General features: G+C 39.0%; 3 protein-coding genes and 1 pseudogene across 3 annotated transcripts; 1 reads left to right on the top strand and 3 right to left on the bottom strand.

The window, feature by feature from the left end:
* Positions 1-438: 438 nt before the first annotated feature.
* Positions 439-2,349, bottom strand: LOC126602204 (probable BOI-related E3 ubiquitin-protein ligase 2). The gene is made up of 2 exons (XM_050269035.1): positions 1,443-2,349; positions 439-1,162 (listed from the first exon to the last, which is right to left on the bottom strand). The coding sequence occupies exons 1-2, from the start codon at positions 1,785-1,787 to the stop codon at positions 650-652; spliced, it is 858 nt and encodes a 285-aa protein (XP_050124992.1). The 5' UTR covers positions 1,788-2,349; the 3' UTR covers positions 439-649.
* Positions 2,350-3,860: 1,511 nt separating this feature from the next.
* Positions 3,861-6,354, bottom strand: LOC126604164 (uncharacterized; annotated as a pseudogene).
* A 445-nt stretch (positions 6,355-6,799) lies between these two features.
* LOC126604165 (uncharacterized) lies at positions 6,800-8,916 on the top strand. The gene is made up of 2 exons (XM_050271306.1): positions 6,800-6,969; positions 7,998-8,916. Exons 1-2 carry the CDS (start codon positions 6,886-6,888, stop codon positions 8,802-8,804), a joined length of 891 nt encoding a protein of 296 aa, XP_050127263.1. The 5' UTR covers positions 6,800-6,885; the 3' UTR covers positions 8,805-8,916.
* Positions 8,917-8,963: 47 nt separating this feature from the next.
* LOC126604163 (protein kinase STUNTED-like) lies at positions 8,964-11,155 on the bottom strand. Its single transcript, XM_050271305.1, has 5 exons — positions 10,482-11,155; positions 10,120-10,368; positions 9,861-10,021; positions 9,533-9,760; positions 8,964-9,449 (listed from the first exon to the last, which is right to left on the bottom strand). The coding sequence occupies exons 1-5, from the start codon at positions 10,996-10,998 to the stop codon at positions 9,015-9,017; spliced, it is 1,590 nt and encodes a 529-aa protein (XP_050127262.1). The 5' UTR covers positions 10,999-11,155; the 3' UTR covers positions 8,964-9,014.
* Between the last annotated feature and the right edge of the window lie 367 nt (positions 11,156-11,522).

Raw genomic sequence — 11,522 nt, forward strand, 5'->3', positions numbered from 1 at the left:
ATTGACTTTTTAGTGTAAAAATGTGGTTTTTCGTTAAAGTGAACAGTACCGGGTGCTTTTCGTTAAAGTTCCCTAAAATATAACGATGGCATATTGAATATAGGACAAGGATTGTCTGCCCTCTCATTTTCGGTGTTCTTCCGTGCTCTCCTGTTTTATGTGGTCACGGTTAAGCCACATCAATATTTTATATTAGTTTTTTTTATAGAGATAATAAGACAAAGATTGAAAATTCTAACACATAAAACGTATAATATACATTACTTTATTTAGGGATGTATCCTAAAGGTGATCATGAAATTCAATACTTGAAACCCCAAACACGCTGTACACTAGCACCATAAATATATAAACATTAATGGCGTAAATTAACGATCATGCAGTCAATTTTTATTAAGTAATATTTATATTTAATTTTAAATTTTAAAATTAAAATAATTTCTAACCGCAAAATGTACGATAAACGAACACAATTACAAGATGATCCAGATCTCCAGATCATTTTTCCAGAATTGCTATACACTTATCTATATTGAAATTTGAAAGGACTACCCCAAATGGAGAATAGCAAAAGGCATCATGATTCACAAGAGTACAACTAAATAGTGATGCTATTTTGGAAGCACGTTTTGCTTGGCACTTTTTCGTGCTAGACAAAAAAGACCTCCATGCTTGCCTCCTTGGTGGAATCACAAACGGGGCAGAATCCAAGAAACCCTTCACAGAACTTGCACGAACAGAGATGCCTGCACGGCAGAAAAAGCACGCAGGAGCTCCGCGCTTGGCAGCTTTTGCAAACCAACTTTCTCCTTTTCTCTTCGGCCAATTGATCTTCCTCCATAATTACTACTCTGTTTTCACAGCAGGACTCTGCGTCGTCGGCTTCGCTGCTGACCAGAACCAGTCGCTCTCTGGCCTCCACGAGCGCGTTGTTTAGGCCCATCACCATTGTTTCGTTCGCTTTCGCCACCCGCTGCCACGTGTCGCTTTCCATCTCCGCTTTTCTCAGGCAGTCCTGGAGCTCCATCGTTTTCTTGGTTGCCTGTCTTAACTGGTCTTCTTTCTGCCTAATTAAATTTAACGTTCTGGATTCTAGGTTGCTCAATAGAGCTGCTAGCTGTTGCTTCCTCTGCTCTTGCAATGCAAACTTCAGCTTTTCACTCTGTTTTCCAAGAAAATAAATAAATAAGAAAAAAAAGTATCCGTTATTTACAAACGTTTCCACTTAAAAAAAAAAATTACAAAGAGAACGTTTTTTTTCTTTAAGTCTAATGATATTAAGTGATTGTTTGAGAAAAACGAACAAAAATTTGAATCCTTGTTCTTGTTTTATTTGAAATTCCGAGAGTGATGCAATAATAAAATTAACCCAACAATTACCGTGAAAAATAAAGGAAACCTATGACGGAAATTTAAAGAAAATTAACACCAATAATAATCACCTGCAATTGAATAATGCAGTCAAGCTCGTGCCTTTGCAAGTCCATCTGCGCCCCTAAGTTTTCCGAGAACTGCGTTGGGAGAAAGCTATTGAAAGTGGAAGGCGAAACCGAAGATCCTAACTGGTTGCAGAAATCAAAGCCCGTCGTATTTAAATTCTCACTCTGATTCTGAGCCGCTGGAAGACGGAGGTGAAAGTGATGATGAGGAGGAGGAACAGCCGGGGGCTGAGGGCTCGGAATGCCGGAAAAAATATCGTCGAGGCCCGAAACAGGGTGGAGCTGCGCCGCCGCTGCCGCCGACGACCAATCTTCAGAAAAGTACAAACTTTGTGCCTGAACTGCCATATTTTTTCCTCTCGGACAACCTTAATCTTTTGCCTTCACATATTTCATGGGACTTTTTAATACGAAACAAAATGGGGCAGGTTTGGAAAAGCTGGAGGGTTTAATGTTCTTGTTATATCAGAAAAGATGCATGACCCCTTCTTTCTCTCTCTCTCTCTCTCTCTCTCTCTCTATTGGCATAACCTTTGCCTTCCTTGTTGCTTTGAGTTTCTGGTCTAACTGAATGAGTGGTTTATATATATTGGGAGGAAACGGACAAATATTTCTTAATGTGATTAATTAATGCTCATTAAGGAACTAAAAAAAGGTTAATAATAAAAGAAAGTTAAGAGCTTTGGGAGTCTTTTTCTCTGTTGCCCAAAATCCCAAACGGCTTGAAAACCAATGGGAGCATTTAATGGCATAGAGAAGTGGGGGTGGCAGGAAACTACGACGTACACATGCAGATTTGGTGACAGAAGGGTCGCAGAATGATCGGGTCAGAGATTTCATAAAGAAAGTGAGAGAGAAAGAGAGGGAGGGGGGAGAGAGAGAGAGAGAGAGAGAGAGAGAGAGAGAGAGAGATTGAGAGACGGGAAAGGGTCAGAAGTTATGAAGAGGGGAGAGGGGGAGGGGATTGAGAGAATCAGAGAGATTGGAGAAATTGTCAGTTTGGTCATTGGGAAAGGCTGCAGAATAGCATTTCTATCTTTTTCCTATTCCTATTTTTATAAATTTCTGCCAATTCAATTCACACTTCTTTAACATGTTGCATTAATATTTGTTTATTGTTATAATTTGTAAAATATAATTAATAACTTACGAACATGTCATAATTTATTTTTGAGTGCCGTTATTCATATTTATTTTACTTTTTACACATTTTTTTAATTTTAGATTGTCAGATTAAATGAATTGAAATAAAACAAATAACAAAAATTAATAGTGTGTAAAGCAAAAAAAAATCTAGATAACATCATCATATGATTTATAAAAAACGAAGAAATTATGACCCGTTTACTAATCCGTAATCAAAATAAATGGAATTTGATTGAAGGGAAATTGAATTGAGGAGAAATTAAATTGAGGAGAATTGAAATCCATATTTCCATTAAAGCTGTTTACTACAGTTTTCTGGAATCAGAGTATAAATGGTCTTGTTTGAATATAAGTTGTTTACGAATTCACTTGAATCTGATTGAAAACTTGTATGATTACTAGAATGCCCTTTATTATAAATAAATATTTTATAAGAACTTATAGGAAATCAAGTCAATTGATATAAAATTAAAAATAAAAAACTAACCAACCAAACCCCAACCGTTCTCTCTATCTCTGCCTCAATCATCTTTCAACAATTTGAAATTCACGGTGGGTTTGAGGCTGTTGTGGTGATGTAATTTCTTTGAAGTTTAGTTTACAGGGTATATCATGTTGATCTGAATGTGAGGAGTTTGGTTTTTAGCATTGTGTTAAAAAGAAATAACTAAAATGGGTTATTCTTCAGTTTTCGCTTGATCTTGTTTTCTGGTTGTCGTTATTGTTTAGGAAGATGATGGTGGGTACGGCCTTTGGAAGACAAGAAGGGGGCGGTAGTGAGGGAGAAGCAGACAGACTAGCGTTGGGCACGGGAGCTGGTTTTATCATTGGAATTTCAGCAATTATGTGAGGGCATTATGGGTATGAAAAATGGATTCTCCGTTCCCTCATTCTTCCGGAACTCAAATATCACCTACTATAAAGGGATCCAATTCCTCCAAAGTGAGGAATTGAATTCCAAACTTTGTGTGGGTCCCACCATAGTTTTGATTCCTTAAAATTTAGTAAACACAGGAAGAGTGGTCCATAATCGGAATACAATTCCATGTTTTGATTCCCATTACGTATACCTAAGTGAGGATTAGTGTTAATGCGTGGACATAGTCCTACATGCACTAAAAGGAGACACGTGTTGAATGGCCGTGAGCAGGGCTTGCCACGCAGCTACTACAATCTTCGTGCGAGAACTATGCTTAAGCTGCTCACGGTTTTGCATAATTAACCTACATCAAGTGACAAACCAAGTCTCTCACGATAGAATAATCTTTGGCCAGGCCGCTTGATCATGTGTTTTATAAGATTATTCAAGATCGACAAGTATGTTGCATTCAACTACTCAATATCAACAAACATATTAACACATTATTGATCATCAACATCATTTTTATATTGATATTATTGACACTTTAATTACATAATTGTTGAGTCGAGATGCTTTTCAATAGAGCTCTTGGTGGAAAGTAAATGAAGATGTAGCAACGTTCCATCATGTGAAATATAATCCGATGAAAATGATCTTGACAACAATTATAAGGGTCGACAACGCCGAAGAAATAATTTGACAGATTTTCTTTTTATTTGTACATATTAATAACAAGATCAACCATAACAACTCATATCCTTAAAAATTAAAAAATAAAAAATAAAATTTTTTGATGCGAAGTCTGAATATCTCACGATGCATATTACCAGTAACATACTAGGCAAAGTTCAAAGGATGTCATTTGTTTGTGATATCTGAAGCAACAAATCAGTTCCACCTTTAGGCTCCGACTCTGGCAGGCTCTCCCACAGCACTTTCCATTCGAGTATACCATTCACCGATCCGCGTGTTCTCCACCATATCTTTGCCAGATTTAAGGTGCCGAATAGGCCTCAAAACACCAAATACAGCAAGATCGGCCAAATTAGGATTTGATCCACCTGTTCAAAGACAAGATCATCCGGTAAATTCACAGTTTCGATCATAAAATAAGTCTTGCGTAATAGTATACAATATTTAAGATGAAACATTACCAAGAAATTGTCTGCCTTTAAGAGCATCCACCCAAGTTTCTGCAGCTCCATACAAGGCTGCACGTTCATCAGTAATGTTGTGTCTCTTCTTTAGTTTATTTGACACAAAATACGTAGCAGCAGCTCCAGCGTACTTTGCTACCATCCTTTCATATGAACTGAAATTTCCTGCATGTCCGAGATTTTAAAAGAATTAATGCTAGCATAAATCCAGGACTTCTAGGGGAAGGAGCCTGTATTTCCTAAAATTAGAATGGTGAGCGGGGTTTAATTAAGAACATCCAAAGCCTCTGCAACCGCAAGGGAGCACAGGTGCAAAATTGTTTTGAGAATGAAGGCAATGCAAACTGAAACAGATTTTTATGGTTGGAACTTAACTATGTCCTAGTGATAGTTTAGGAGTATCTGTTACTGTAGGTTTAAGACAACTCTAGTTACTCACATACGAGAAGAAATTGAGCCTCCACATACACATACATATATATACATTGGGAGCATTCTCTATAATTGACGATATGGGACGTTAATAAAGAGAAATAATTCAGTAACGATGTGGTACGATACCATACCATGACTGGTGATGTAGTCAAATGACTCGAGAGCCTCTGAAACAGTTCGATATAAGTTTAGTGATAAAACATGTACTAAACGTTTATCCACCCACCTACATCACAGTTAACCAGTTATTATCGTGCCAAAAGTCCCGTGATCACAACACCTAATAAATACAAGTATTAAAATGGTAATCTAGTCACTGCAAGAGATATCTCTTGTAGTATCGAACATTCGTTCTATGCAAAAAAAAGGTTTACAAAATAGTGGAAGCAAAAACTTACCCACGCCATTTCTTGTCTTCTTCGCTATTCAAGGTGTTTTCAGGATTGATCCTTCGGTGTAGCTTATCAATTATATCTGTGAATACAAAACATAACAAATTAACAAAAAATACAAAATCAACTTGAAATTAGACACATTATAGGGAAGTGACAAAATGTCCAAAGACCTGAAGAATCAACCATCTGTTCGCCGTCGACTTTCAAGGTCGGCACCATCTTGTAATCAGACCATTCAATCTCTTTCTTGTTGATGGGGTTAACCTCCATAACTTTGTACGGAATGTTATAGTAATCCAAGAAGGCTGTGATACAGAAGAAATTCATCGGCTAAAGCAATCAAAGAGCATAAAATCGAAAGCGAAAGTAGACTCCTAAGATCGAAATCTTGTATAAAGACTGGGAGTAACCAAATTAGGAAGGAAAGTTGGATAATTTCATCTTCAGTTATGAATTCGAGATAGTTTACCTCTAACCTTATTGCAGAAAGGGCAAGCTCCTTACTGGTAGAGCACGACGTCTTTGGGGAGGGACTTCACGTGAGGGTGCACCTCCTGAGCCACAGACGCGGCGGCGTTTGCAGAGAAGCACATGTGCCCTCCCGCGCAGCGAGGCACAGAGGAGGGTTTCGATAGGCCGAAGCGATCGCCGAGCCCCTGTGTGAACCACAACGGATTCGAATTCGAGCACGTGCTCAACATCGCTGCTTGGACCAGGCGGTGTTGAGTTGCGGAGGTGGCTGTGGTGGCGCCGCCCATAGAGATGGCTGCTCTGGTGAGTAAAGCGATTCCGTTAACCCTTCTCATGGCGTACGAATCTCGGATCACTGCAGTCGCTCTCTCGTTCCTCGCGAAGTCGCAAGTCTCGAACTTTTGGGTTTCGTTGAAATGGAAGAGCTCTGTTTGGGTTTAATCAGGGTTTTGGTGTCGGCAAGTACATGCAACTCCGAAAAAATCGTTTTTTGTATGAGGGCATTATCGGTATTAAACCTATAAACCCAAAGGAGGAGCAGTCTTATTAAAAATGAAACTTTATTGAAAAACTCTCGATACTGTTTATTTTAAGAAAAAATCAATTTTGATATTGTTCACTTTAAGAAAAAATCACACTATAAAATTAATTTTTAGTACTATTCACTTTACCTTTTATTTTATCTTATTAATTAAAATTCAAAAATTTCAAATTATTTACATTAATTTTTCTTATTAAAAAAGCCCAAATAAAACAAGTAAAACCCAAAAGAGACGGAACCAAAATAAAACTAGGTCAAGTTTGAGGGCATTATCGGTATTAAACCTGTGCAGACTCAGAGTCGGTTATTCGGAAGTCTATATAAACCAACGCTATTAGCCGTTTATTGCATCTGCAAGTAAAACTATAGCCGTCAAAAAACCTCTCTGGGCGCTAGGGTTTTTTAGTAAGTATCGATTTCTTGTGTAATTGAAAGAAAGATGATGAGTTGGGGGTTGAACTACGTGGGCTTGGACTATTCGAGGAAGGCAGTTGGTAGGGAGGACTTGTTTGAACCGGTTAAGGTTGGTTTTTGAGCAATTTGGTTCTGATTTTTCTGGGCCTCTCCCTAATCTCTCTCCAGCATGTAAATCGTTGTGATATGATGTCTGCGATTGTGTTCTTGTATTGTATCTGTCGGATTTGATTGGATGGGTGGTTTAATAGGTTTTCTGTAGAAACTAATTGATGAATCTTTCTTGATGGATCTTGGGGGTTTTTTTTTTTTGGTGAAAAAATTGGTTAATTTGGGTAAAATATAAGTGTTCTTGGGAAAATTTGACAAATTTTGAATGGTATCTTGAAAATTGAGATTAATCTTGAAACTTTTTGGGTAATTAAGATAAAATTGTGAGTTTTCTTATTGGGTAATAAAGATAGATCTTGCGTTTTCTTGGGTAAATTAATTAAATCATGAACTTTTGTTATTAAATTTTAAGTAAGTTTTTTGCTTTGTAAATTGAGATCAATCGTGAAAACGGATTTGGATCTGAACCCATAGTTGTTACATGCTTTCGAGTTGAGTGTTGTTTGGGAGTGTTTGGAATCCTAACCCTCCCAATTATTTTGGGAGGTTCAAGCCTTATATAAGTTTGCTTTGGGCTTGTGGTTTGCTGAGATTTTGATTTAATGGGAATGTTTATAGTTGTAAACATTGATTGGTTGTTAAATTTGTTGGGTGTTCGAAACTTGATAAATTTGATGTTAAAACTTTGAGCATAGAGTTAGGCAAGTCAAGTTTTAGAGAATTGTGTATGGAAATTGGATGTAGGCGAATGAAATTGAGTTGCTTCCTCCAACCATGTCGAATTTTGCCTGAAACCACTAATTGCCTCAAGTATCTCACTACGGTACAGTACAATTGTCGTAAGCTATAACATTGTAATGATTTATAGTGTTGGTTGTTTCTTGATCCTCTGTATCTTACCAACCCTTGTAAAAAAATGAGATTTAATTCTGATTACCATCGGCGGTTTCTGTACATCTGTGTTTTAGTCATGTTACGTTGGTCTTCCCTACCAATCTTATTAAATTTATTCCGGTGCCTTAAAAGCCCCAGAGAAAGACGGAGAAGAAGGCCAAGAATCATAGGAACAAAGACAAGAGGGGGACAATGGGACAAGGCCATAAGGCGAAGGAGAATGTTGTACCCAATTATGTTACCGTCCCCAGCTCGAAAAACCTTGTTAACAAGAAGTGCTTCCAGCAAGAGAAGGGAAAAGTGGAAGCAAATGGATGGTTTATTAAAAATGTTGAAGATGAAGGTAATAAGCTGGAGAAAAGTGACATTACCGAAGAGCATGAGCTGCCAAGCTGTGCTGAAAACAATTGCTACTTGTCTGATGGCAACCAAGGTGGCAATAAGAGGAAGAGGCCTTTGATCATTCGCTTTAAATTGCAAAAGCCCGGTGAACCAGATGCCTCACTTGCGCCCTCTTCTTCTGGAATGACAGATTTCCTCCCTCCGGAAAGGTCAGAAGTTGTTCCTGCATCCCATCAACCTCATAGTTCGGAGGCAACTGTTGGAGTTGCGGAACTCGCATCCAAATGTGACCAAGAGTCGTCTTGTCCAACAACAGAGGGGATCGAAATGACCGGTGAAAAGGGATTTGGGAGAGAAGATTCAGAGTGTGCAAATGTGATGGAGAATTGGATTCCACCTCCGTTCCAATTTGCCCTCCATGATGCCGATGACGACGAAGAATGGCTCTTTGGGACAGCATCACAAGACAGACGCGGGTCTAAAAGATCTAAAGCTGATAGTGAGGTCTCATGTCGTACAAGCAGCACGCAGTGGCCGAAAGCACAATTGTTGCATGAGGCCGGCATATATGCATTGTCCTACACGGTTCCGTTCTAGTTTTTCTTCCTTTTTTTTTTCTGGAAGCACTAGCGGCTTTTAACTGTACAGTGTAATGAGCATTGATGTATTTGTTAATCAATTGAATTTTAAGACTAATTCATACGAAAAACACCGGTCTCCTTTTTGTTCTTTTTCTGTAATTAAATTGTTCGATGCTGAGCTCAAAATTTCAGCAGAGTTCTCTGCATATATATATGTATGTACATATTACATGTTTATCGGAGAAATTTCACGCAAAGAATACCGGTCAGGGATAAGCAAGTAGTCCTTCAACTTGTACCGGTGTGGTTTCTCTGCACTAGATGCAGTATCAGTTGAACTTGATCTGCTGATGCTCCCATCATTTGTATCAGACATAGCGGAAACCGAAAGATGCCCGATTTCCAGGAATTGGTTGTCATCTTCATCTTGATAGCACGCGTCGCTCGATTTCACCGCATGAAGATCGACGCACTCTTTTGCGTCCGTCTCTCCCGTTAGTAGCTTCAGTACTTGTCTCGCTTCCGGTCGACGACGAGGCGACTGGTTTATGCAAAGCCCTGCTGCCATTACCATTCTACGCATTTGGGCCGCATCGTAGTCTCCGTTTAACTTTGGATCCAGCAATGCCTTAAGATCCATAATATCTAACGAATGTCTTGCCTGAACGAAGAACTTTGTTTAGCAATGCGGAAAATGCATAAAATCTAAATGTAGAAGCTCGGGATATATATAAAAATGCTTACCCACTTGACCAAACTCTCTTGTCCTTTCAGAGCCTCGGCATCGACCGGCTTTCGACCAGATAATAGTTCGAGGAGAACCACGCCAAAGGCATAAACATCAATCTTGTCACTCACCACCCCATGCATGAAATATTCCGGAGCAATGTATCCAAAAGTTCCCACCACATCACTACTTATCACGCAACCAGAATCCATCGGTCCCCATGTAGCAAGCCCGAAATCAGATAACTGCAAACAAAAATTAAACTCGAGATTCAACCCAAAAATGTAAAATTTGGCAGGAAAGTGAAATATGAAGGTACTGCAGGCAGATCATATATGTATATACCTGCGGCTGAAGGTCGTCGGAGAGAAGAATGTTTGAGGATTTAACGTCTCGGTGAATGATCGGCTGAGGGCACTCATTGTGCAGGTAAGTTAGAGCCTCTGCAACTGCAACCGCCACATTGAATCTCACGCTCCATGGAAGTATAAGTCCATCACCGCAACCTGCACTAAGATGAAACGAAATAGAATTCAGAATTTCAGACAGACTAAAAATCGAGTTATTAGTCTCGTTTGATGACTAATTCGTTCTAATTTCTCACCGTGCAAGTTTCCTTCCAAGCTCCCTCTGGGAAAGAGGTCATAGACCAAAATAAGGTTGCCATCTTCCATGCATACACCAATTGGACAAGTGATGTGTTTGTGCTGAATTGAAGAAACAAACTTGGCTTCCAAGAAAAAGTCATTCCAAGCTTCCTTGTACGATTTTAGAACCTTGACCGCCACTGATTCTCCGCCTCCAAGGCACCCTTTGTACACGCTGCTGCACCCTCCCTCGCCGATAAGATTTTCTGTTAACAAACCAATTGTTTAAATTCTAGCGAGCAGGAACGTGTTTTTAATAAAAGCACTTATGAGCAAAAGTTTCTTTTACAAAAACAGCCCAAACGAGCACTTAATTTACCTGTCGAGAAGTGACAAGTTGCGCTACTAAGTTCCGCGTAGCTGAAAACCTTGCAACCTTCTGAGTTTTCTGCGGTGAGAAACTCCAATTCATCAGAAAGCTGTGTTGGTGCTACTGTCGAGCAAATTTCATCACCTTCCTGCGGCTGTGAATTTACCGAAAGAAATCGACGCCTAGGCAGGTCCATCATCACCCACTGTACCACGGACATGTTTTCTCTGGATTTGAATTCTCTCATAGGAGTGGTACTCATCGTTTCCGCTGAGGCAGCTGCTATCCGCAAGAGAGGCCAACCCGGCCTCGACAACGGTGATTCATCATCCTCTCTCTCGGAAAACATGTCGAAGCTATCCGATTTTCGGCGAGCTTCCTGGCTCAGCCTCAGAGGACTAACAGTTAGTCTCTGAAGAGGCCATCCAAGAGCTGGTTCTGGCATCTCTGTTTTGAATGGACAAGTGGAGCTCAAAAGCGCTTCATCACAACTGTCTCGGTAATTGGAACCTAATGAATCGTGCATCGATAAACTTGAGTTTTCGGAAGATTAATGAAGATGATAAAGTGAATAGTTAGCCCCTCGTTGATCTTCAGTCAACCTTTCAAACTTCAAAGTCCCGGTCTCCTTTAAATGTATGCTGATGCTCCCTAGAAAATATTGTATACATACAGAATTCTTTATCATACCTAACTGAGAAGTTAACGTTTAGCATGTTAAAAATTTGACAATTTTATGAATTAATTAAACAAATATTTACCAAAATCCAAAGGAAAATACAGGGTGAGCTAATAAATTCATGAGTTGCAATTATGTTAATAAAGAACAAAACACAAGAGGATAGAATGAAAGACTGGTAAAGTTGACCCGGAACTTTTTGTTTTGAATATTTGACGGCTAAGTCGTTTTCTTCGTGCAAAAATCTTACGCACCTAATCATAAAACTATTTTTTAAGGTTTTTTAACAAAAATGCTCTCTTATATTAAGCATAACTTCTTATCTTGTCTGTGAGATATTTGCTGCTATCATTTTGATCGTTTCATGAATT

The sequence above is a fragment of the Malus sylvestris genome, chromosome 15, assembly GCF_916048215.2.
Source record: "Malus sylvestris chromosome 15, drMalSylv7.2, whole genome shotgun sequence".
Classification (NCBI taxonomy): Eukaryota; Viridiplantae; Streptophyta; class Magnoliopsida; order Rosales; family Rosaceae; genus Malus; species Malus sylvestris.

Coding starts and splice junctions, on each gene's coding strand:
- LOC126602204 (XM_050269035.1), bottom strand. CDS start 1,787: ATGGCAGTTCAGGCACAAAGTTTGTACTTTTCTGAAGATTGGTCGTCG. Junction 1,163..1,442: donor ACTGCATTATTCAATTGCAG/GTGATTATTATT, acceptor CTTGGAAAACAG/AGTGAAAAGCTGAAGTTTGC.
- LOC126604165 (XM_050271306.1), top strand. CDS start 6,886: ATGATGAGTTGGGGGTTGAACTACGTGGGCTTGGACTATTCGAGGAAG. Junction 6,970..7,997: donor ACTTGTTTGAACCGGTTAAG/GTTGGTTTTTGA, acceptor GTGCCTTAAAAG/CCCCAGAGAAAGACGGAGAA.
- LOC126604163 (XM_050271305.1), bottom strand. CDS start 10,998: ATGCACGATTCATTAGGTTCCAATTACCGAGACAGTTGTGATGAAGCG. Junction 9,761..9,860: donor CCGACGACCTTCAGCCGCAG/GTATATACATAT, acceptor TTTTGTTTGCAG/TTATCTGATTTCGGGCTTGC. Junction 9,450..9,532: donor AAGAGAGTTTGGTCAAGTGG/GTAAGCATTTTT, acceptor TTCTTCGTTCAG/GCAAGACATTCGTTAGATAT.